This window comes from Mirounga angustirostris, unplaced genomic scaffold (genome assembly GCF_029215605.1).
Source record: "Mirounga angustirostris isolate CCGP_5_RB_7025 unplaced genomic scaffold, mMirAng1.0.hap1 SCAF_9, whole genome shotgun sequence".
NCBI classification, from domain to species: domain Eukaryota; kingdom Metazoa; phylum Chordata; class Mammalia; order Carnivora; family Phocidae; genus Mirounga; species Mirounga angustirostris.
This window is the reverse complement of record NW_026991717.1, coordinates 21,344,170-21,369,704: the sequence shown is the minus strand read 5'-3', so window position 1 is coordinate 21,369,704 and position 25,535 is coordinate 21,344,170. Positions and strand designations below refer to the sequence as shown.

The following is a 25,535-nucleotide window of genomic DNA, read 5'->3' as shown; positions in this document are numbered from 1 at the left end:
GTATGGCCTTGGCGTTCTCAGCCCCTCACTTGATCTGCTCAGGCTTCCAAACTTGATTTCTCTGGGCCTGTTTGTCGAGTCAGCACAATGGCCTTATTTGATTTTTATGAAGCCTCTTGAAGACATATGACCAGGGCTGGCTGTTGTTGTCACAAAGTAGCTTATTTAGCAGGAATCTGGGATTGCTTCAGTGCTTTTAAAATCTAGTTAAAGCCAGGGTCTCTAAAACACGGTTTTATTGTCCAAGAAAATCATGGAGAGCCCTTCCACTAACAATAATCTAGACAGAAACGTCCCCACCTCTAGTCCTTGAAGAGAGAGTAAGGTGCAGTGGTTAAGAGAACAGGGGTCAGAGCCAGGAAGCCTGGACCCCATCCTGCAGACCCAGCTCCCAGTTCTGGAACATTCTGGACACGTTGTATGCACCAACAACCACCTATCCCCTGGGGCTTTGGGGAGCGGAGTTGGCATGGATCAGAGTCTGTGGTGGATGTAAGAGGCATGGAACACTCGCCCTGATGGTGAGAGTGATGATTTCAAGTCTGAGGAGCCTCTTTCAGGATGTGGGGGAGGCTGCAAACAGTTTGGTCCAGGGCCAAGCTGTGCAGGGCTGGGGACACCACTGAGCAGGTTGGCATTGCTGCCTTCTGGAATGCCATCAAGGGAGGGCTGAAGCCATGAGGCAGGGTGGGAGGAGGACCAGGATGGCCAGGGACACACTGGAGACGGGGATTGTGCGTGCGGCCCAAGTGAGACCTGACAGGGCAGGGGTGCCCTGGTTTTCCCACACTGCGTTCCTAATAGGAAATTAACCGAGAACCCCACTTTCTGGGCAGGTGAGCTGGGCTCTGGGCCACTGGTCTCTCACGAATTCCAAATGGCCGTCCAAGGCACTCTCCTTAACCTGGAGTTTGTGCACATAACGCCCACCGTCCTTCAAAGCCGACTGTCCCCAGACAGGAGGCTCAGATTCCCTAAGCTGCTGGCTTCTGCCTTCCTTCCCCAGCAGCCCATGCATCTTGGCACCTGCGACGTGCCAGGCACTGGGGGTGCAAAGATTAAAAATGACATAAGCCCCCATTGCAAACCTCATTCTAGAAGGAGATAGACACACAGAGACTCCCCAGTCCAGGTGGAGCTGGGTGCTCAGGAGAGGGACTGGCTGCAGCAGGGGTGATAAGCCGAGAGGCTCTGGGACTTTGGGGGGAGGGGAGGCTTTGGGAAGTGAGGCAACCAGGTGAGGCTGAACATGTTGGTGCATGGGGGCTGGGATTGTGATGGGGGCTGAGAGCCCTGAAAGAGAGTAAGGGGGAGGCAGGAACATGGGATGATGATGGTGACAAGAGAGGGAGGAGGGCCATTGGTTGGGAGGGGGAAGCCAGGAGGGAGCTTAGGAGCAGGGGCATCTGGAAGGCCAAAGACCAGCAGGGCAGTTAGGGGAGACCTTGCTGGGAAGCCCCTGTGCAGCTCTGATGGATTGTAACGGGAGAGGTTGACATGTGGGAACCGAAGGAGGTAAATGGGCAGTGTCTATAAGGACAAGGAGGGGGGGGGGCCCGAGGAGGTGCCAGCAGGGATGGAGCTTGGATACATGCAGGATGCCCAGCACAGGTGGAGCTTGAGTTGAATTGCATTGTCCTGAGTCGCACCCATTTGCCAGCGGTGTGTGTCTCGGGCAGATCTGGGGGAACAGGAGGGGTGGGTATGGGACTGAGGTGGGGAGTTGGCCCACATTCGGCTCCCGTCCTCAGGGCCCCTGCAGCACCTCCCACAGTCCCTTACATGTTCCAGGGGCTTGAGACGCATCCAGCTGACGAAACTGCTTCGTCACGTGACATTGCCTAGGAAGTGCAAGCCTCCATGGAGGAATTTTTAGAAACATCTTCTGTTCAGGAAGAAAGGCCACATTACTGAACACAAGACTCAGAGATGTATAATGTCACCCATGGGGCCCTCTCCTGAGATGTGACAGCGTGGCAGTGGCCGCCATGGGATTGTCAACCCAAAGCTTTCAGCTTGCAACCAAGTCTAATCAGTTACTTAAAAGGTCATGGGACAATCATAACAGGAGGCAAACAAAGAATACCTCCCAATCCTATATGGATAACACCACGGGCAATTCAGGAACACTAAGCACGTCTCAGAAACTTCGAGAAAGGAAGTGTGGGACAGAATGGCGCCCCCAGGGCTGCTGGTGGATTCCAGAACGTGCCAGGTCCAGGTCTGTTTGCCGATTCCATGGTCACACCAGAGAAGCCGGTCTCGGTCCACCTGAGACCAAGCCAAGGCCCAAACTGTTGGAGCTGAAGGATGTTTGGAACTGGGCTTACAGAATCTCATTGTTTGGCTCCTCTGGTTCCAATGAGGAACACGTGGCCCAGGCTTGCGTCTGGTTCCTGTCTCCATTTAAGAGACATTGACTGAGATGGCGTATGCTGTCTTTGGTGCCGATGCACTGCTGGATCTGCCCCGATGGTTGGCCACCTTACCCTGCTGTGAGAGCAATCAGGCCATAGAGGTCAGCGAGCCTGAACTAGACTCCGGATGTGGGGTTGCTGCTCAGGAGAGAGCTTGGGCACGTGGTAAGGTTGGAGGGATGTTGCTGTTTGGGGAGATTGCGCATTCACCCTCCTTGGTCAGCCTTCCTCTTCCTTGGCCCAGACACTTGCAAGTGGCCTCTGATTTGAGACCTGTTTGCCCTCTCTGATTTCAGATGCAGCCCTACCCCTTCCCCAACACTCCCCACTCAGCCTTTGAGTCTCTGGCTTCCCCTCAGATCAGCCCTTGGTGCCAGCAGGGAGATATCTGTTCCTAACTTTCCTTCCCAGAGCTTCTGGGTCTGCTGGCTTTGACCGTTTTGCACGCTGACACAGACTCACCTGTCTCAGTGTCTTTGTCAGACAGGCTTAGACCTGGACCATGCCACACCCACGCCAGTTGTCTGGGGGTGCTTTTCGGATCTTTTGATCACTCCTGCTGTTTCTCCTTTTTTTTTTTTTTTAAGATTTATTTATCTTAGAGGAAGAGAGAGCCAGGGGGAAGGGCAGAGGGAGAGGGAGAGAGAGAATCCCAAGCATACTCCACACTGAATGCAGAGCCCAAGGCAGGACTCGATCTTACAACCTTAAGATCATGACCTGACCCGAAACCAAGAGTCAGATGCTCAGCCAACTGAGCCACCCAGGCGCCCCTGCTTCCTTTTTTTCCTAGGTATTGAAAATAGAAGCTCTTCTCTGCTGCTTCATTCATTCATTCATTGGGACCTAAGTATATAAAGATAGCACACTAGTTCCTTCTAGAAATATGAATGCTAAGGAGGGCATGTGTGGTGATGAGCGCTAGGTGTTACACGCAACTACTGAATCGTTGAACACTGCATCAAAAAGTAATGATGTACTATGTGCTGGCTAACTGAACATAATAAAAAAAATAAAAATGGTTCAATGTGAAGATTAAAAAAAAGAAATATGAATGTTAATCTTCAATAGAAGAGGGGAGATCTAGCCACTCGCCAGGCCTCAAAACCTGCTCCAGAAACAAGACCAATGGCAGGTCGGGGTTCTTTTTGCTGAATCGAATTGCAAATTATGAGAGACGTTGTGGAGTGAAATTGCTCCCCAGGGTTTTTCTTGCCTAATATCTCATTAATATTTAATCTCCAGGCCTCTTTTAAATGCCAAGAAGAATGAAACATAATGAATGAACCCAAAGAATTCCAAGTCACCTAAACTATGGGCAGTTTGGCCCATATTCAGAGATCATGGCATGGTGATTTTTTTGGTATTTGTAGGAGGATTGTTTTCTCTTCTGTGCCACAGTTATAGTGATAAAGTACAAAAGAAAAGACTTTGGGGGCACCTGGTCAGTTAAGTCAGTCAAACATCTGCTTTTGGCTCAGGTCATGATCCCGGGGTCCTGGGATCGAGCCCCACATCGGGCTCTTTGCTCAGTGGGGAGTGTGCTTCTCCCTCTCCTTCTGCCCCCTCCCCCCACCCCCCACTCTCTCGCTCACACACTCTCTCTCTCTAAAATAAATAAATAAAATCTTCAAAAAAATAAAAAGAGGGCTCGCTTCGGCAGCACGTATACAAAAAAATAAAAGAAAAGCCTTTTACATGCCATGGATTATTACTCAGCCTGAAAAAGGAAGGAAATCCTGACGCCTGCTACATCATGGATGCACCTTGAGGACACTACACTTCGTGAAATAAGCCAGTCCCAAAAAGGCGAATCCTGTATGATTCCACTTATATGGGTTCCTAGAGTAATTAAATTCATAGAGACAGAGAGTGGAATGCTGGCTGCCAGGGGCTGGGGAAGCAGGAATGGGGAATTAGTGTTCAATGGGTGCAGAGTTTCTGTTAGGGAAGATGAAAAGTTCTGTGGATGGATGGTGATAACGGTTGCACAACAGGGTGAATGGATTTCATGGCACTTAAACGTCCACTTAAAAAGGGTGGAAATAATAAATTTTATTTTATGTATATTTATGACAATGAGAAAAAAGAAAAGAGAAAAGGCTCTTGGCCCATTTATTGGCCTGAGCCAGTTTGAATCATCTAAAACCAAGTTGAGCCAATCTGAACCCGTGTAACCAGCATCGGACAAACACACACACACCTTCTGGGCCAGTCAAAACCAGTTTGGTGTAGTCACAGTAGAGATGAGCGGACCGCACTCATTTGGCCCTGTGGTCACTGGGTGTGGTTACAAGGCAGTGGGTCTGCTCATCTTTAAGTAAGATAGTTGAGGTCCTACTTCGTTGGTAGCATTCAAATAAAAATGTACTGTCAAACATATCATTAAAATAACAGCTAGTTCTGGGGTGCCTGGGTGGCTCGGTTGGTTGAGAGGTCGGCTCTTGATTTCAGCTCTTGGGGTCTTGGGATGGAGCCCCATGTTGGGCTCCCCGCTCAGCGGGGAGTCTGCTTGTCCCTCTGCCCCTCCCCCTGCTTGTGCTCTCTCTCTCTCAAATAAATATATAAAAATCTTTAAAAAAAATAATAGCTAGTTCTACTCTCTGTCCTTCTCCTCAGTGTTAGGAAAACCAAATATTCTAGGGGCGCCTGGGTGGCTCAGTCGGTTAAGCGACTGCCTTCGGCTCAGGTCACGATCCTGGAGTCCCGGGATCGAGTCCCACATTGGGCTCCCTGCTCGGCAGGGAGTCTGCTTCCCCCTCTGACCCTCCCCCCTCTCATGCTCTCTGTCTCTCATTCTCTCTGTCTCAAATAAATAAATAAAATCTTTTAAAAAAAGGAAAACTAAATATTCTACATTATATAATCATAGAAGTTGAACAAGTGCATTTAGTAGAAGCTAACTGGGTCGTTGGTATCTTCTTTACGTATTAGCTGGTTAAATGTATTTTTCAAATTATGAATCATAGGACTTTGTTTTAGTGTTTGCAGGCTTAGGCAGTTCCATTGTGTTGTTCATTACTTAGGACTAATAATATTGACTGAAACAGAGAGCTGGGCATAGCAGTTCCAGGTTTGGAACAGTGGCCTGTTTAGACGAGTAAAAGTCCAGTATAGAAAATGCCTCTGGAAATGGAATTCTAACACTGACTTAGTATTGGTCAGTTGATTTCCTTTTGACTTATGTGCATTTGTTTCCTTCATTTTTCAGATGTCAAGCTAGCTTTCGAAGAATGTGAGTGCAGGGCTCTAGGCTGGGTGTGGGAGAGGCCTCAGGTCTCCCAGGAGAATGCAAGAGCCTGCCATAAGGCCAAGAGACTGTTCTGCTCTGGAGGGTTGCTGTCATTTAAACTCTGCTCACACGGGGATTCTCACCTTTAAATCAGCAGGGTGGGAAAGGATGCCGGTGTTCACAGCCAACTCGTAGAACCTGTGGGAGAAGGAGCCATGTTGGCCCCCCAGCCACAGTTTTAGAAAGGGGCGGTGTAGGTTTTCTCTTTGAGAATTGAACGAAACCAAATGGAAGACTCCCTAGTGCCACAGCATGCTTTGCTTTAAGAGGTGGAACCCCCTTCTTTTCCACAATTGAATCCAAGTGTGACATCCTGGTGTGTGAGGCAGGTGACTGGGAGGGAAGAGTCTCCGTGCCATCTGGACAGCCCACCTACTTCCTTTGGCCTTTGTGTCCAAGGGGAGTGTTAGTCCTGCACAAGCTGGTGGGTGACCTTCAGCTAAATTAAAGTGAGTGTCACAGGCAGCGGTAGTATGTCTTAGATCCTTAAAGGGCTCTGGTTATTCTTTCTTTCCACATTATTTAAAAATAATTTTTAAAGATTTATTTATTAGAGAGAGAGAGCAGGGGTAGGGGCAGAGGGAGAGCGAGAGAAATCCTTAAGTGGACTCCATGTTGAGTGCAGAGCCCGACACTGGGCTCGATCCCAGGACCCTGAGATCAAGACCTGAGCTGAAGTCAAGAGATGGACGTTTAACTGACTGAGCCACCCAGGTGCCCCATCCACATTATTGTTAAATCGTAGTGATACACACATAAAATAAAATTTACTGTGTTGACCGTTTTAATGTGTATGGTTTGGCGGCATTTGGTGCATCGTTGTGCAACCACTACTATTTGGTTCCAGAACATTTTCATCACCCTAAAGGAAGAACTCATACTTATTAATAAACAGTCACTCCCCATTCTCCAGCCTGTGCGAAAGACAAATCTGCTTTCTCTAGATACAGATTTGCCTGTTTCTGGACATTTCCATCTAAATGGAATCATGTACTATGTGACCTTTTATGTCTGGCTTCTTTAACTTAGCATGTTGTTTTCAGGATTCACCCATGTTCTAGCATGTGTCAGGACCTCATTCCTTTTCCTGGCTGAGTGATACTCCATCGAAGGGATACACCATCCTTTGTTTAGCCATTCATTTGTTAACAGACACTCAGGTTGTTTCTTCCTTTTGACTGTTATGAATAATGCTGTCACGAACATTCGGGTACAAGATTTTGTGTAGATAGCTGTTTTCAGCTCTTTTTGGAGTGCCATTCCTGGATCACGTAGGCATTCAGTGTGGAACTTCCTGACGACTCACATACTGTTTTCCATGATGGCTCAACATTTTACATTTCCTCCAGAAGTGCACTAGGGTCCTGGTTGCACTCAAATGAAAAAGATTTAACTGCCCTCAGCCTTTAATGGTTCAGCCTTGGGGCTCCCCTCTTCAGCCCCTCAGGTCGGATCACACAGGAACTGCCATTGTTCATATGTGTATTTGATCATTCTCTGGCTTGCCCCACCAAGGGTCTGAAGGTAGCAGGACTGCTGAACTGTACCATGCTGGATGGGAAGCTGTCCCAGGTCAAGATCTTTGTTGTATGTGTCTTCTGGGCCTCAAATGTAAGGTGCCCAGTGCCATGCAGGACACCCAGTAGATGCTTACTTGGGACTGGTCATGTGGATGCAGCCTTTGTTTGTGTGTGTGTGTGTGTGTGTTTTAAAGATTTTATTTATTTATTTGACAGAGAGAGACACAGCGAGAGAGGGAACACAAGCAGGGGCAGTGGGAGAGGGAGAAGTAGGCTCCCCACCGAGCAAGGAGCCTGATGCGGGGCTCAATCCCAGGACCCTGGCATCATGCCCTGAGCCAAAGGCAGACGCTTAACAACTGAGCCACCCAGGTGCTCCTTTTGTGTGTTTTTTAATACATTTTTAAAAAATTTATTTATTTGAGAGAGAGATTGAGAGAATGAGTGGGAGGATGGGCAGAGGGAGAAGCAGACTCCCTGCAGAGCAGGGAGCCCGACACGGGACTCGATCCCAGGACCCTAGGATCATGACCTGACCCAAAGGCAGACGCTTAACTGACTGAACCACCCGGGCACCCTGGACGCAGCCTTTGGACAGTGCTTCATAAAGGGTTGAAATGCAAAGGCCAGTTTAGGAGAATTCGCTTCTGCTCTGAAATGCTGGGCCAAGCACCCCAGGCACCAGTGAAGGACAAAGTCAAGGACATGCCAGGCAGTCCTGGTGGTCAGTGGTAGGGGAGGTTTTAGCAAACCAGGTGCAGAGAACAAGGCCAGGCCCTGAGTGTGCCCCAGGGGGCTCAGTGGACGTGGCAGCATGTCAGGCCCCAGGTAGGGCTGCCAGATTTAGTAAATAACAAGAGGACACTCAGTTAAGCTTGAACTTTGGACAGATGATGCAAAATTGTTTAGTATAGGTATGTTCCATGAAATATCTGGATGGTGGGTGGAGGGAATGTGGGGATAGACTCTCCTTCCCCCTCCTGTTTGCAGGCCCGCCTGGAGATGTTAAAAGGTAGACTGACTGGCTGGTTTCCCTAATGGACCTTGTCATGATTCTCTGAAGCCACAGACTGGCTTGAAAAAGATATGATCACCCCCATGGGGATGACTATTATAAGAATAAATACTTCATCCCCAAGCTCTCCTTCTTCTCCAGACAAATGTCATGGGAGTGATCAGAATTCTAAGAAGGACAGAAGAAAAAGAACAATATTGTCATTTTTCTGAGCCACCTGCCTGTCAGGAGACAGGTTGAAGGGCTTGTGAAATATGTTCAAGGTGCAAAGGCAGACCTTCAGTCAGACCACGGGGGCTGATCCTCTCAGCGTGGCCACCTGTGAGCACCTGGCAGGCAGTGGGTCCCGGCTGACCCCTGCTGTGTGGGACAGAGGAAGGCATCTCTGCTGGATGACCGAAGTCTTTGGAAACAGGGGGCAGGAAGTGATTCCCAGAGAAGGCTGTCACCTACCTGAGTCATCTGTAAGCCTGGGATGTCTCTGACAAGGAGTCACGAGTGAGGGGAGACAGCACAGTTCAGTGGGAAGGTTGTGGCTTGCCTGGCTTTGAGCCGACACTCTCCTTCCACGTGTCACTAACATGCTTGTCATTCAGGAGAATGCTCCAGAATGTTCGGTTTTTATTACAGATGGCGTGAGTGCGGGCATGCTAGTTTGCTTTGGTTTCATGTCAAGCCATGTGGGTTATGTTGCTGTATTTTCCATTTAATCAAGCACACAAAATCCGAATTGACACTGGAAAAAAAAAAAAAATCCTAGCTTTGGTTTCACCAACTGGAGCCAAGATCCTTATTAGAGCAATTTATTCAAATGAATATATTTTTATTGCAGGCAAATCATCCCTAGGCCTGAGCAGCTGTCTCTGGTCCTGGCATGTCATGACCCATCTGTGCCACACATTCGTGTTCTGTTCTCAGGGCGCTGGAGAGGGGGTCCTGCCACATTTCATCCCGCCAGGTTTCACTTCACACGTCTCACTCAGCGTCTTCTCTCGGGATGGTTGGTGCGGCTTCCAGCCCGTGGCGCCGAGAACACCCCTCGGCACTCACCTGCTTCCCTGTTGGCTGGGAAGGACTCAGGTATCCCTGGCTGGTCTCTCTTTCTGAGGTGCAGCTGGCTACTGTACTTTGGGGAGTGCACAGAAGGATGAAATAGCATCTTCATCTCAGATGCTGGGAGCCCCAAGTCCACGTGGGCCTCTACGATGTTAATTTCAGATGCTGCACCCCATGCTGCCAAGCGCACCCCTGCCTTGCCCTTGAGATGAAAATTAGAGTGCCAGATAGATGGGCTCTCCCAAGCCCACCTCTCTGAAAACAACCCCGGCTGTTGATTATGAGACATGGTTGTCATGGTGATGAGTGGAGAAAATGCTGACACGGAGGAAAGGGTCTAGCCTGTAGAAGCTTTGGGGAGAAATTGTCATTATAAGTGGATCTGAGGCCCTGTATTGCCCATGGGGCCCCGGGCCCCGCATTCCAAGGATGGGCATGGGGGCACAGAATCCAGCCTATGCCCCCTGGCCAAGCCCTCACCCCGTGGGGGTTGCATCCCCCAGAGGGGCACCTCTTCCATTTGCCAAAGGCACCCAGTGTATGACGAGCAGCAGTCCCGACATTGCCTTTTCCCACAGTGCATCTGGCACCCTGATGAGAGTCTGTTGCCCTACATTCATGGCAGAAAATTTAGATTCCACCCCAAGCTGTAACATTTGTAGAAGCGGTGTTATCTTAGTCCGTTTGGGCTGCTATAACAAAAATACCATAGATGGGGTGGCTTATAAACAACAGACATTTATTTCTCACAGTTGTGGAGGCAGGAAGTCCAAGATCAAGGCCCCAGCAGATCTCGTGTCTGGTGAGGGGCCACTTCCTGGTTCATAGCCAGAGCCTTCTGGCTGTGTCCTCACATGGTGGAGGGGGTGAGGGAGCTCTCTGGGGTCTCTTTTGTAAGGACAGTAATCCTATTCATGAGGGTTGTATCATTACGAGCTCATCTAATCCTAATTATATCCCAAATGTCCCATCTCCTTGGAGGTTAGGCTTCGATATATGAAATTGGTGGGAACATATCCAGTCTATAATAGGTGTCATTGACCCGTTTTCATCTGTCAGTTGGTTGGTTTGTTTCTTTAGGGTTTTTGGAGATGACTATTGTCCGTCTAGCTTCTAGTAAGGCAGTGCAGGCCTTCAGGAAATGAAGTCTGTGAACTCAGCCTAGGAAAAGTCACCAGACTAGAGCTCTTTCAAACAGGGAAAACACATGTGCTCTAAGCAGACCTCGAAATAAACAAGAATGCAAGACAACAGAAGGTTTTCTGGGAGGATGTCGCAAATTTGGGTTTTACTTAAGGTGGATAGGAACAGCATTTGAGGTGAGAGTTCCCATTGTACCCTTTGGGAGATTTTGCCTGGTCTACCTTGGCCACAAAGGGAGGTGCAGAACCAGTGAAGCAGAGGGAAGACTTAACTAGGAGGCTGGGAAAAAAACCTGGCTCCAGGAGGACCCTGGCAGGAGTCATCCCCAAGTCAGGCTCAGCCCTACAAGAAGGGGCACTGTCCGCTCGCCTTGGTCAGCACCGGGTCTACTGGGATGGAGACCCCGGGTGGAACACAGTCCTCTCATCTAGGGCAGGATGGGTTCAGCTCCCAGAAGGAGGTCTAGGAAGGGCGGAGGAGCATGCTAGCAGTCCCAGACCTGCCCGAGCCCCAGAGCCCCACCTTGGAACTTACTGGGGCAGCAGGATGAAGCCAGGACCCATGTGCATTATCTGAGAGCTCATAGGGCTTGGGGGTAGGGACAGTTCTTTGGGCTTCCAGCAAAGGAAGCAGGGACCAACCAGACATCAGATCCTCCTGGGCCCCAGCGGCACCTCTGCAACCCCTCCATTCCAGGAAAACCTCATTTCTTCTTATAGCTTGAGTTCTGATTTCTCTTGGAAGATGGTGATGCCCTCCTTTCTTCCTCTTTGCACAATCTTCCCCATGCTTGAAGCGCAGCCCCACTTTTCCCACCTCCTTCTGAGCCATCCCTGCCCTCCGCACCCCCCACTGCCTCTGAGGTGCACTACTGTTTGTAGTCATGGAGGGGACACTCAGCTAGGAATCCTTGGTCTGCTTGGTGTCATCAGTGCCAGGAGGGTGGGCCCATGTCTCTTCATTCTTCTCTAGCCCTCCCAGAGAGATTGAAGGACATCAAGGAACACAACAGTAACAGTCTAGCCAGGGAAGAAGACCAGCAGCGACATCTTGCTATGCCACCTAGACCTGTGGGAACCAATCTGTTATTGCCAACACCTGCAGCCTCAGTCTTGTCAACTGTAAAGCAGGAGTGGAAAGAGTATAACTTACTTATTTCTAAAGAAACACGAGTGTGGTAGATATTTGTATTTATTTGTAAGTATGACTTTTCATTAATGTCATCATTATCATCATCATCATTATATTGTTACTGCTTGATAATTTATTTCCAAAAGTTCTGAAGCTTCACATGATGGCTTACTAAAACATCCTTTGGGATTTGTAGAGTGACTTATCTTCTATCCTTCTATTTATCCTCTATCTTCTGGATGGCACAAGGCACCAAATAGAGATACCTAAACTTTAAATTTCGTTAATTAAAATTTTGGTTTGATGTCCTCTTTTTTTTAAATTTTTTTATTCTTATATTAATCCCCATACATTACATCCTTAGTTTTAGATGTAGGGTTCCATGATTCATTGTTTGTGCATAACACCCAGTGCTCCATGCAGCACGTGCCCCCCTCAATACCCATCACCAGGCTTACCCATCCTCCCCCCCTCCCCTCTAGAACCCTCAGTTTGTTTTTCAGATTCCATCGTCTCTCATGGTTCGTCTACCCCTCCGATTTCCCCCCTCTTCATTTTTCCCCTCCTGCTACCTTCTTCTTCTTTTTTTTTTCTTAACATATATTGCATTATTTGTTTCATAGGTACAGATTTGAGATTCAACAGTCTTGCACAATTCACAGTGCTTACCAGAGCACATACCCTCCCCAGTGTCTATCACCCAGCCACCCCATCCCTCCCACCCCACCCCCACTCCAGCAACCCTCAGTTTGTTTCCTGAGATTAAGAATTCCTCATATCAGTGAGGTCATATGATACATGTCTTTCTCTGTTTGACTTACTTCACTCAGCATAATACCCTCCAGTTTCATCCACGTTGTTGCAAATGGCAAGATCTCATTCCTTTTGGTGGCCGCATAATATTCCATTATATATATATACCACATCTTCTTTATCCATTCATCTGTCGATGGACATCTTGGCTCTTCCCATAGTTTGGCTATTGTGGACATTGCTGCTATAAACATCAGGGTGCACGTACCCTTTTGGATCCCCACTTTTGTATCTTTGGGGTAAATACCCAGTAGTGCAATTGCTGGATCGTATGGTAGCTCTATTTTCAACTTTTTGAGGAACCTGCATACTGTTTTCCAGAGTGGCTGCACCAGCTTGCATTCCCACCAATAGTGTAGAAGGGTTCCCCTTTCTCTGCATCCCCGCCAACATCTGTCGTTTCCTGACTTGTTAATTTTAGCCATTCTGACTGGTGTGAGGTGGTATCTCATTGAGGTTTTGATTTGGATTTCCCTGATGCCGAGCGATATTGAGCACTTTTTCATGTGTCTGTTGGCCATTTGGATGTCTTCTTTGGAAAAATGTCTGTTCATGTCTTCTGCCCATTTCTTAATTGGATTCTTTGTTCTTTGGGTGTTGAGTTTGATGAGTTCTTTACAGATTTTGGATACTAGCCCTTTATCTGATATGTCATTTGCAAATATCTTCTCCCATTCTGTCGGTTGTCTTTTGGTTTTGTTGACTGTTTCCTTTGCTTTGCAAAAGCTTTTTATCTTGATGAAGCCCCAATAGTTCATTTTTGCCCTTGCTTCCCTTGCCTTTGGCAATGTTTCTAGGAAGAAGTTGCTTTGGCTGAGGTCAAAGAGGTTGCTGCCTGTGTTCTCCTTTAGGATTTTGATGGACTCCTGTCTCACATTGAGGTCTTTCATCCATTTGGAGTCTATTTTTGTGTGTGGTGTAAGGAAATGGTCCAGTTTCATTCTTCTGCATGTGGCTATCCAATTTTCCCAACACCATTTGTTGAAGAGACTGTCTTTTTTCCATTGGACATTCTTTCCTGCTTTGTCAAAGATGAGTTGACCATAGAGTTGAGGGTCCATTTCTGGGCTCTCTATTCTGTTCCATTGATCTATGTGCCTGTTTTTGTGCCAGTACCATACTGTCTTGATGATGACAGCTTTGTAATAGAGCTGGAAGTCCGGAATTGTGATGCCACCAGCTTTGCTTTTCTTTTTCAACATTCCTCTGGCTATGCGGGGTCTTTTCTGGCTCCATACAAATTTTAGGATGATTTGTTCCATTTCTTGGAAAAAAGTGGATGGTAGGGTGCCTGGGTGGCTCAGTTGGTTAAACGACTGCCTTCAGCTCAGGTCATGATCCCAGGGTCCTGGGATCGAGTCCCGCATCGGGCTCCCTGCTCTGCGGGGAGCCTGCTTCTCCCTCTCCCACTCCCCCTGCTTGTGTTCCCTCTCTCGCTGTGTCTCTCTCTGTCAAATAAATAAATAAAATCTAAAAAAAAAAAAAAAAAAGTGGATGGTATTTTGATGGGGATTGCATTGAATGTGTAGATTGCTCTAGGTAGCATTGACATCTTCACAATATTTGTTCTTCCAATCCATGACCATGGAACGTTTTTCCATTTCTGTGTGTCTTCCTCAATTTCTTTCATGAGTATTTTATAGTTTTCTGAGTACAGATCCTTTGCCTCTTTGGTTAGATTTATTCCTAGGTATCTTATGCTTTTGGGTGCAATTGTAAATGGGATCGACTCCTTAATTTCTCTTTCTTCTACCTTGTTGTTGGTGTATAGGAATGCCATTGACTTCTGTGCATTGATTTTATATCCTGCCACTTTAGTGAATTCCTCTATGAGTTCTAGCAGTTTTGGGGTGGAGTCTTTGGGGTTTTCCACATAAAGTATCATATCATCTGCAAAGAGTGAGAGTTTGACTTCTTCTTTGCCAATTTGGATGCCTTTTATTTCTTTTTGTTGTCCGATTGCTGTGGCTAGGACTTCCAATACTATGTTGAATAGCAGTGGTGATAGTGGACATCCCTGCCGTGTTTCTGACCTTAGGGGGAAAGCTCTCAGTTTTTCCCCATTGAGAATGATATTTGCTGTAGGTTTTTCATAGATGGCTTTTATGATATTGAGGTATGTACCCTCTATCCCTATACTCTGAAGAGTTTTGATCAAGAAAGGATGCTGTACTTTGTCAAAAGCTTTTTCTGCATCTATTGAGAGGATCATATGATTCTTGTTCTTTCTTTTGTTAATGGATTGTATCACGTTGAATGATTTGTGGATGTTGAACCAACCTTGCAACCCAGGGATAAATCCCACTTGGTCATGGTGAATAATCCTTTTAATGTACTGTTGGATCCTATTGGCTAGTATTTTGCTGAGAATTTTTGCATCATATTCATCAGGGATATTGGTCTGTAATTCTCCTTTTTGATGGGGTCTTTGGTTTGGGGATCAAGGTAATGGTGGCCTCATAAAATGAGTTTGGAAGTTTTCCTTCCATTTCTATTTTTTGGAACAGTTTCAGAAGAATAAGTATTAAGTTTTTCTTGAAATGTTTGGTAGAATTCCCCTGGCAAGCCATCTGGCCCTGGGCTTTTGTTTCTTGGGAGATTTTTGATGACTGCTTCAATTTCCTTAGTGGTTATAGGTCTGTTCAGGTTTTCTATTTCTTCCTGGTTCAGTTTTGATAGTTGATACATCTCTAGGAATGCATCCATTTCTTCCAGGTTATCTAATTTGCTGGCATAGAGTTGCTCATAATATCATCTTATAATTGTTTGTATTTCTTTGGTGTTGGTTGTGATCTCTCCTCTTTCATTCATGATTTTGTTGATTTGGGTCATTTCTCTTTTCTTTTTGATAAGTCTGGCCAGGGGTTTATCAATCTTGTTAAATCTTTCAAAGAACCAGCTCCTATTTTCATTGATCTGTTCTACTGTTCTTTTAGTTTCTATTTCATTGATTTCTACTCTGATCTTTATGATTTCTCTTCTCCTGCTGGGTTTAGGCTTTATTTGCTGTTCTTTCTCCAGCTCCTTTAGGTGTAGGGTTAGGTTGTGTACTTGAGACCTTTCTTGTTTCTTGAGAAAGGCTTGTATTGCCATATACTTTCCTCTTAGGACTGCCTTTGCTGCATGCCAAAGATTTTGAACAGTTGTGTTTTCATTTTCATTGTTTTCCATGAATTTTTTAAATTCTTCTTTAATTTCCTGGTTGACCCATTCATTCTTCAGTAGGATGTTCTTTAGCCTCCATGTATTTGAGTTCTTTCTGACTTTCCTCTTGTGATTGAGTTCTAGTTTCAAAGCATTGTGGTCTGAAAATAGGCAGGGAATGATCCCAATCTTTTGGTACCGGTTGAGACCTGATTTATGACCTAGGATGTGATCTATTCTGGAGAATGTTCCATGGGCACTAGAGAAGAATGTGTATTCCGTTGCTTTGGGATGGAATGTTCTGAATATGTCTGTGAAGTCCATTTGGTCCAGTGTGTCATTTAAAGTCTTTATTTCCTTGTTGATCTTTTGCTTAGATGATCTGTCCATTTCAGTGAGGGGGGGTGTTAAAGTCCCCCACTATTATTGTATTGTTGTCAATGTGTTTCTTTGCTTTTGTTATTAATTGCCTTATATAATTGGCTGCTCCCATGTTAGGGGCATAGATATTTATAATTGTTAGATCTTCTTGTTGGATAGACCGTTTAAGTAGGATATAGTGTCCTTCCTCATCTCTTATTACAGTCTTTGGTTTAAAATCTAATTTGTCTGATATAAGGATTGCCACCCCAGCTTTCTTTTGGTGTCCATTAGCATGGTAAATGGTTTTCCACCCCCTCACTTTCAATCTGGGGGTGTCTTTGGGTCTAAAATGAGTATCTTGCAGACAGCATATTGATGGGTCTTGTTTTTTAATCCAATCTGATAGCCTGTGTCTTTTGATTGGGGCATTTAGCCCATTTACATTCAGGGTAACTATTGAAAGATATGAAGTTAGTGCCATTTTATTGCCTGTAAGGTGACTGTTACTGTATATTGTCTGTGTCCTTTCTGGTCTATGTTGCTTTTAGGGTCTCTCTTTGCTTAGAGGACCGCTTTCAAGATTTCCTGTAGGGCTGGTTTTGTGTTTGCAAATTCCTTTAGTTTTTGTTTGTCCTGGAAGCTTTTTATCTCTCCTTCCATTTTCAATGACAGCCTAGCTGGCTATAGTATTCTTGGCTGCATATTTTTCTCATTTAGTGCTCTGAATATATCCTGCCAGTCCTTTCTAGCCTGCCAGGTCTCTGTGGATAGGTCTGTTGCCAATCTAATGTTTTTACCATTGTAGGTTACAGATCTCTTCTCCCGAGGTGCTTTCAGGATTTTCTCTTTGTCTATGAGACTCATAAGTTTTACTATTAGATGTCGGGGTGTTGACCTATTGTTATTGATTTTGAGAGGGGTTCTTTGTCCTTCCTGGATTTTCATGCCTGTTTCCTTCCCCAAATTAGGGAAGTTCTCTGCTATAATTTGCTCCATTATACCTTCTGCCCCCCTCTCTCTTTCTTCTTCTTCTGGGATCCCAATTATTCTAATGTTGTTTTGTCTTATGGTATCGCTTATCTCTCGAATTCTGCCCTCGTGATCCAGTAGTTGTTTATCTCTCTTTTTCTCAGCTTCTTTATTTTCCATCATTTGGTCTTCCATATCACTGATTCTCTCTTCTGCCTCATTTATCCTAGCAGTTAGTGCCCCCATATTTGATTGCACCTCATTAATAGCCTTTTTGATTTCAACCTGGTTAGATTTTAGGTCTTTTACTTCTCCAGAAAGGGTTTCTCTAATAACTTCCATGCTTTTCTCAAGCCCAGCTAGTATCTTTAAAGTGATGATTCTGAACTCTAGATCTGACATCGTACTAATGTCTGTATTGAGTAGGTCCCTGGCAGTCGGTACTACCTCTTGTTCTTTTTGTTGAGGTGATTTTTTCCATCTTGTCATTTTGTGCAGAGGAGAATAGATTAATGAGAGAACAAAATGCTAGCAGAGTAACAACGTCCCCAGAAAATATACTCTAAACAAATCAGAAAAGACCTGAAACAGTGGGATAAGAAAGGGAAAGAGAGAAAAAAGAAAAAGAAAAAGATAAAGATAAAAACAAACAAAAACAGAACAAAACAAAACAACAACAAAAAACCAGAATGTGATCAAATATGATCAGGCTGGTATATAGATCAGTGCCACACACTAGATTTGGGGTGTATTTTGGTCTGTTAGAAGAAAGTGCCTCCCAAAATTTTAAAGAAAGAAAAACCTATATATGTACAAAAATAAGGGTTGATATGATGAAGGGATGGAATATGACTGTAAAGATGGAAATTATAAAAAATTTTATGAAAGGAATTGATAAGAAGTTGTTTGAAAAAAGAAAGAAGAGGATTTAAAAAAAAAAAGAAAAAAAAAGGAGAGAATGTTATCAGGCAGGGGAGTAGAAAAAGACCATATACTAGAGATTTAGGGTATATTTCGATCTGTTAGAAGAAACTATCTCAAGATTTTAAAGAGAGAACAACTTATATATATATGCCAAAAATACGGGTAACTACTATGAAGGGATAGAATATGACTCTAAAAATGAAAAATAAAAATGTTTTTTAAAAAAGGGATTGATAAGATGTTGGTTGAAAAAGGGAAAAAGAAAAATTCAAAAAAAAGAAGAAAAGACAGTTAAAAAAAAATTAACTTTGGAAGACTAAAGAATCATGGTAAAAAAGCCATGAATTCTATGTGCATTATTCCCCTGGTGCTGGAGTTCTGCTGTTCTCATTGATCAGTAAACTTGGTCTTGGCTGGCTGTTCTTGCTGATCTTCTGGGGGAGGGGCCTTTTGCCGTGGTTTCCAAATGTCTTTGCTGGAGGCAGAATTGCCCCGCCCTTGCCCCGTCAAGGCTAAGTAATCTGCTCAGGTTTGCTCTCAGAAGCTTTCGTTCCCTGCGAGCTTTCCGTACAGCTTTGGAGGCAGAGACTGAAAATGGCGGCCTCCCAATCTCCACCCCGGAGGAGCCGAGAACTCGGGCCGCTCCTCAGTGCGCCCCCAGAAAAAAGCCGTCAGTCACTCCCGTCTCCCCGGTCTCCGGCCACACTCCGTGCTCGCCCGGCCTGTGACCGCGCGTTTCTATCTCTGGCACCCGACCCGGTCTGGAGTCTCCAAACCCAGCAGATCCCTGCGGTGCACTCCCGCGCGGCTCCTCCCGGGGGAGGAAGGTGAGTCTCCCCGGATCTGCCGCTTGTTGGGTCCCTGGTGGAGGAGCAGGGGCCCGACTGTGCCTCGGATCATGGTTTATGGCCACCCCAAGCTGAGAGCCCGCGCCTGGGCTCCGCCTCTGCAGCCGGCTTCCCTGCTCTGATACCTGGGAGCTCTGCCACACTCAGGCCCCCCCGGTCTTTCTGTGACCCCGAGGGTCCTGAGACCACACTATCCCGGAGGGTTCCACCCCCCGCTTAGCCACCAGAGTGACGTCCCTCAGTGGAGCAGACTTCTAATAGTTCCGATTTTGTGCTCCGCGGCTCTATCACTTGCCAGAAGCAGCCAACGGAGGCCCCTCCCCTGCCATCTATCCTCCCGAATATCGCCTCGGATTCACTTCTCCGCACGTCCTACCTTCCAGAAAGTGGTCGCTTTTCTGTTCAGAGAGTTGTTGCTCTTCTTTTCTTCGATCTCCTGTTGAGTTTGTAGGTGTTCAGAATGGTTTGATCCCTATCCAGCTGAATTCCTGAGAGGAGACGAAATCCAGGTCTCCTACTCCTCCGCCATCTTGCTCCTTATCCCGGTTTGATGTCCTCTTTAAGAGAAGACTTGTGATGTGTCCTTGGAACATTTTGTTTTTTCTAGTAGTAGATTGACTAATTTGCATTAAACTATGAATTCAGGTTTTTTAGAAATATGATTTTGGACATTGTTGCTGGGAATGTAAAATGGTACAGTGGCTGGAAAACAATATGGGGGTTCCTTAAAAATTAAAAATAAAATTATAGTATAATCCTGCAATTCCACTTAAGGGTGTGTACCCAGAGAATTGAAACAGGAACTCTAAGAAATATTTGTACCCATGTTCAGAGCAGCATTATTCGCAATAACCAAAGGAGGAAGCAACCCAAACGCCCATCGATAGATGAATGGATAAATAAAATGTGGTATATACAAACAGTAGAGTATTACTCAGTCTTAAAAAGGCAGGAAATTATGACACATGTGACAACATGGATGAACATTGAGGGCATCATGCTAAGTGAAACAAGCCAGTCACAAAAAGGTAAGATTCTACTTATATGAGGTTCCTAGAGTTGTTAAATTAACAGAGACAACCAGGGTCTGGGGGGAGAGGGTAATGGGGAATTTTGTTTAATGTTAATGTTTAATGCATACATAATTTCAGATGAGCAAGATGAAAAGAATTCTGGAGAGGGATGGTGGTGATAGTTGCAGAATGTTAATGTTCTTAATGCCACCAAACTATACACTTAAAGTGGATAAGATGGTAAATTTAATGTTATGTGTGTTTTACCACAATTAAAAAATATTAAATAATAAAATTAGAAAATCTGATTCAGAATATGAAGATGACACAAACAAATGGTAAGACATATCATACTCATAGAATGGAAATTAATGTTGTTGAAGTGTCCATCCTACACAAAGCAATCTACAGATTCAGTGCAATCCCTATCAATATACCAATAGCATTTTTCATAGAGCTAGAACAAATAATCCTAAAATTTGTACATAAACACAAAAGATCCCAAATAGCCAAAGCAGTCTTGAGAAAGAAGAACAAAGCTGTGGTATCACAATCCCAGTGATCAAGATACACTACAAGGCAGTAGTAATCAAAACAGTATGGTACTGGCACAAAAACAGACACACAGATCAATGAAACAGAATAGAAAGTCAAGAAATAAGCCCATGCTTATATGGTCAAGTAATCTGTAATATAGGAGCCAAGAATATACAATGGGAGAAAGATAGTGTCTTCAGTAATGGTGCTGGGAAAACTGGATGGCTGACTATGCAAAAAAAGTGAAACTGGACCATTTTCTTATGCCATACACAAAAATAAACTCAAAATGAATTAAAGACCTAAATGTGAGACCTGAAGCCATAAAAATTCTAGAGGAGAACACAGGCAGTAATTTCTTTGGCATTGGTCATAGCAACATTTTTCCAGATACGTCTTCTGAGGCAAGGGAAACAAAAGCAAAAATAAACTGTTGGGACTTCATCAAAATGAAAAGCTTTTGCCCAGCAAAGGAAACCATCACAAAACAAAAAGACAACCTACTGAATAGCAGAAGATATTTACAAATGACATACCCAATAAGGAGTTAATATCTAAAATATATATAAAATTATGCAACTCAACACTAAAAGAAAAACCATATTAAAAAATGGGCAGAGACATGAATAGACACTTTTCCAAAGAAGGGCATACAGATGGCCAACAGACACATGAAAAAATGTCCACTATCACTCAGCATCAGGAAAATACAAATCAAAACTACAATGGGAGGTATCACCTCACATGTGTCAGAATGGCTAAAGTAAAAAAGATAAGAAATAACAAGCATTGGTGAGGATGTGGAGAAAGGGAATTCTTTTGCACTGATGGTGGAAATGTAAATTGGTGCAGGCACTGTGGAAAACAGCATGGGGGGATTCCTCAAAAAATTAAAAAATAGAACTACCATATAATTCAGTAATTCCACTGCTGGGTGTTTACCCAAAGAAGAAAAAAACACTAATTTGAAAAGATATATGCACCCCCATGTTTATTGTAGCATTATTTGCAATAGCCAAGATACGGAAGCAGCCCAAGTGTCCATTAATAGAAAAATGGAGAAAGAAGATGTAGTATATACACACACACACACAATGGAACATAGCTCAGCCATAAAAAAAGTATGAGATCTTGCCATTTACAACAACATGGATGGACCTGGAGGGTATTATGCTAAGTGAAATAAGCCAGACAGAGAAAGACAAATACCATATGGTTTCACTTATATGTGCAATCTAAAAGACAGAATAGACGAACAAACAAACAAACAAACAGACTCATAAATACGGAGAACAAACTGGTGGTTTCCAGAGGGTAATGGGCGGGGGTGTGGGGGGTGATGGGCAAAATAGGGGAAGGGGATTAAGGGGTACAAACATCCAGTTATAAAATAAGTCACAGAGTTGAAAAGTACAGCACAGGAATATAGTCAATAATATTGTAATAATGTTATGTGGTGACAGATGGTAAAAAAAAGAGAAAATATGACTTAAAAACATTTTATAAATATAAAAGAATACATGTTAATTGCAGAAGAGTTTAAATTATGTCTGTATGTGCACATACACATATATATACACACACATACTTACATACACATGCATTTCATAAAATTGTATCATATTGTATCTTGGTTTATTTCTCTAACATATAAAAGCACCATCTTCATCTTTCACTTCCTGGTTTCCAGGTGTGCAATGGCTTGGAGCAGCCGAGGAAGCAGCAACGCTCTGATCTCAATGGACCCGTGGACAATAACAACACCCCAGAGGTAATTTTTTCCAAGGATAAGAGTTGTGGCCTAAGGTCCTAGTATTGGAGCTACCCATGCCATCATGGTCTGCTCACCCTTTCCGCCATGTTCTCATCCCAGCCAGTGCCTTGGAAGTGGGGATTCAGTCAAGCAAAGTTGGGTGTCCTTGTAGGAGAAGGAAGAAAAGGTTCTTTCCTGCTGATTCAGGCTTATACCACTGGGTGTTCATGTGTTTCCAATGGTGTGTGTGTGGGGTTCATTTGTGCTCCCTGGTTTGACAGAAGCTCATTCTACTCCATTATCTGACAGTTATATTCTAAGTTAGGGTTACTCAACAATGGCAGCATTGACATTTGGGCCAGAACATTCTTTGTTGTGAAGGGCTGTCTTTTCCGCTAAAGGATGTTTAGAAGCATCTCTTTTTTTTTTTTTTTTAAGATTTTATTTATTTATTCATGAGAGACAGAGAGAGAGGGAGTGGCAGAGGGAGAAGCAGGCTCCCAAGGAGCAGAGAGCCCGATGCGGGACTCGATCCCAGGACCCTGGGATCATGACCTGAGCCGAAGGCAGACGCTTAACCATCTGAGCCACCCAGGCGCCCTAGAAGCATCTCTTTAAGGTCGGAGACTCAGTTTCCTCTCAGCCTCCCAGCTCTCCCATGATCTTGCTGGTTTTTAAAGTTCCAGGCTTTAAGTACTGCTGGTTGTAAGAACTCATGAAATAGGTCCCTCTGGTTTTCAAAGCCGAATGTTATGGGGATTTGTCTTCCCCATGCAGGCTCACTGGTGTGAAAATCTCTTTCTCTCCCCTCTCCAAGCACATGGCATTCCCCCTCCCTCAGACAGTTCCACAGGTCCATTTAGCTCTTGACCATGTATCTGCCCTTCCTCTCCTCTTCCGTGTGTCCTCTTGTCTATATTTAGCTGTGGAGTTTGTTGTGCCAGTCTTGGGTGGTTTCCTGGGTTACACACACTAATGTGGCTGTTATCTAGTTGTAGGCCAGAGCTGTGACACATGACCAGTGCCCTGGACTTCAGGGTTGGCTAGAGGATCAAGTATTTGGCTTTCTAGGAAGGCAGGGGAGAATCATTGGTTGTATGGTCTCTAGGCTCCCTTCTAGCAGACATGCAAATCTGGGGGTCCCTATGTTTTAGATGATGGCCTTTTGTACCCCAAGTTGCCCCATGGGAATGGATTCCATGTGTCCTGCCTAAGCACCATGGTGCCTGAATGCCATTAGTTTGCTTTCTGGAGCTGACTTCTTAGGAACATCAGACACTCAGTGGGATTTAGCTTTTCACATACGGTACTCTTCTTAGTCTAGATCTTTCAGGCCATCTACTTACAACTGTCATGTGTTTGTTTTGTTTTGTTTTGTTTTTCATATTTCCTAACAGACGAAGAAGGTGGCATCATTTCCAAGTTTTGTGGCTGGTAAGTGACCTTGAATTTTCTCTTAGAGAACAGTTGCATTTTTCTCTCAAAGCAAATGGTATTTTTACTTTTGGTTTTCTCCTGCAAAGCTTGTGTAGAAAGCACACCTTCGAGGTAAAAACAGTGTTACGATAAGCAAAGGTGCTCAGGCATTTGGTTGTTGGAACACTTTGTAAGCGCATATTGGTATGGAGGGGGGTGGTTCAGTTGATTATTGATCGGGTTAAAAATTGAAATGTGTCGGTATAAGCAACTGATTATGATCTAACACTTTTGATTAGGGTGGATATAATTGCATCCAAATACAGGCTGTTACTCCTTTATCACACTTCATTTCCCTCCATTCTCCTGTCTTTTTTGAGGGGGTTAATATTGGATTTCAGCATTCAGTGTTGAGCCAACTTTGCACCATCTGACTAGCCTCAGGGAAGCTTGGGCTGCTCCTTTCCAAGGTCCTCCAACAACACCATAAAGAGCCTCTTAAATAGGATCTTTCTTTAGCCAGGAGGCTGTTTCCTGCTGTTGCTAGTGTTACAATAAAAAGTGTGGATTTTATTACTTCTTGCAGTAAGCTGGTAATTAATTTTTATGAGTATTTATGGGAGTAAGGTAAATCAGTCATCAGAGATAAATAACTTTAGAACCTTTCCTACCCTGGTTTTCCTTTTTAGTAAAAAGCTGACATCTAGGAAACCAAGGCCCCCAAATATCCTTTCAAGGGACTAGTTTGAATCAGGCTAACCCAATTCAAACTGGTTGAAAATGAATTGAGTGGCTCAACACAATTTCGGCGGGTTCAACATTATATTGGCTCACTGTTGCTCAAACTAGATTAAAAACAGTTTCGAACTGTTGGAATCCATGTTATACAGTTCAAATACACTTGAGTCCATTTTGACCAACTCAAGCAGGCTCAAATGGGTTTTGCCCAGCTGTTTACATGTGGTGCTTAATGGTTAAAACTGGATCAAACTGGTTTTCATCAGGTCACAATAGGTTATAATAATTCCAATCCAACTGGCTAGGTTTAGTTTTTTTCAGGACTTAATGATTGGCCGGAAGAGACAACACCCACTCCATGCCCCCATGGTAGGGTTGATTAGGTTCCTGATTCAGAGGACTCGACATCTCATAAATAGGGAAGATGCACCACTTTCCTGGGTGATCAGAATGTCAGGATGGCGTGTACCAGTCACACCGTTCCAGTGAGGTGGGCTCTTGTGGATCCAAGCAGCTCACTTTTCAAAGTATCATGGTGTCATGTGGGTATAACTCCCTCAAACTGCCTAGGGGAATGATTTGGACATTAGACTCCCCTGGCTCTTGAGTCAGCCCCCTAACTGGAGGGGAGGGCCGTGGAGAAGGACCAGGAAGGAGTATCCATGCTTAGGTGCTCTGAGAAGTACCTCTCACTTGCAGCATTCCAGAAGACTCACTTCTCTGAACCAGCTTAGACTGTTCTAAACCAAATCAAAACAAAGTTGGATGCCTCAAACCAGTTCCGATGGGCTAAAGCTGCTTGTGACCAGCTCAAACCAGTGTGGATAGCCTTAATCTAGAATTTCCTGGGGCAGCTCAGTTGGTTGAGCGTCTGACCCTTGGTTTCAGCTCAGGTCATGGTTTCAGGGGCCTGGGATCGAGCCCCATGTCTGGCTTCACGCTCAGCAGGGAATCTGCTTGAGACGCTCTCTCTTCCTCTGCCCCTCCCCCGGCTGGCTGTCTCTCTTTCTAAAATCAATGAATAAATCTTAAAAAAAAAAAAAAAAAAAGAATCTCCTGTTAGGCACACTCATGGAGTGATTGTTGGAGATATTGGCCCCTGAGAACATGAGGGTCTTAAACCGGGATGGCTCCACACACCCTCCTTGAGGGGTGTTTCATACCCTCAGGCTCCCGCCTAGCTCCTGGACAGCTGTGTGGACACTCACAGAAGAGTCCAACTAGCAAACTGCAGTTCCTGCCTTATTCCTTCTGAGGAAGCAGCCCCATGTCTACTTGAACTTAGGAGACCTTGTGAATCTGAATGTTGAGTTGAACCTGAAAAGACCTTGAGGACCAACTCAATAGCCTTCTCCTTGTCCCTCATTGGTCAGAGCTGTGACACATGACCAGTGCCCTGGACTTCAGGATTGGCTGGAGGATCAAGTATTTGGCTTTCCAGGA

General features: G+C 44.8%; 1 protein-coding gene across 2 annotated transcripts in view; it reads left to right on the top strand.

Moving 5' to 3' along the window:
• Window positions 1-25,535, top strand: part of APBA2 (amyloid beta precursor protein binding family A member 2) — a 238,780-nt gene that overhangs the window by 170,668 nt on the left and 42,577 nt on the right. For both annotated transcript variants that reach the window (XM_064570021.1, XM_054513367.2), the window contains 2 exons: window positions 21,876-21,956; window positions 23,336-23,372. In XM_064570021.1, coding sequence (XP_064426091.1) covers window positions 21,876-21,956; window positions 23,336-23,372 — 118 coding nt within the window. The remainder of the gene's footprint in view (window positions 1-21,875; window positions 21,957-23,335; window positions 23,373-25,535) is intronic.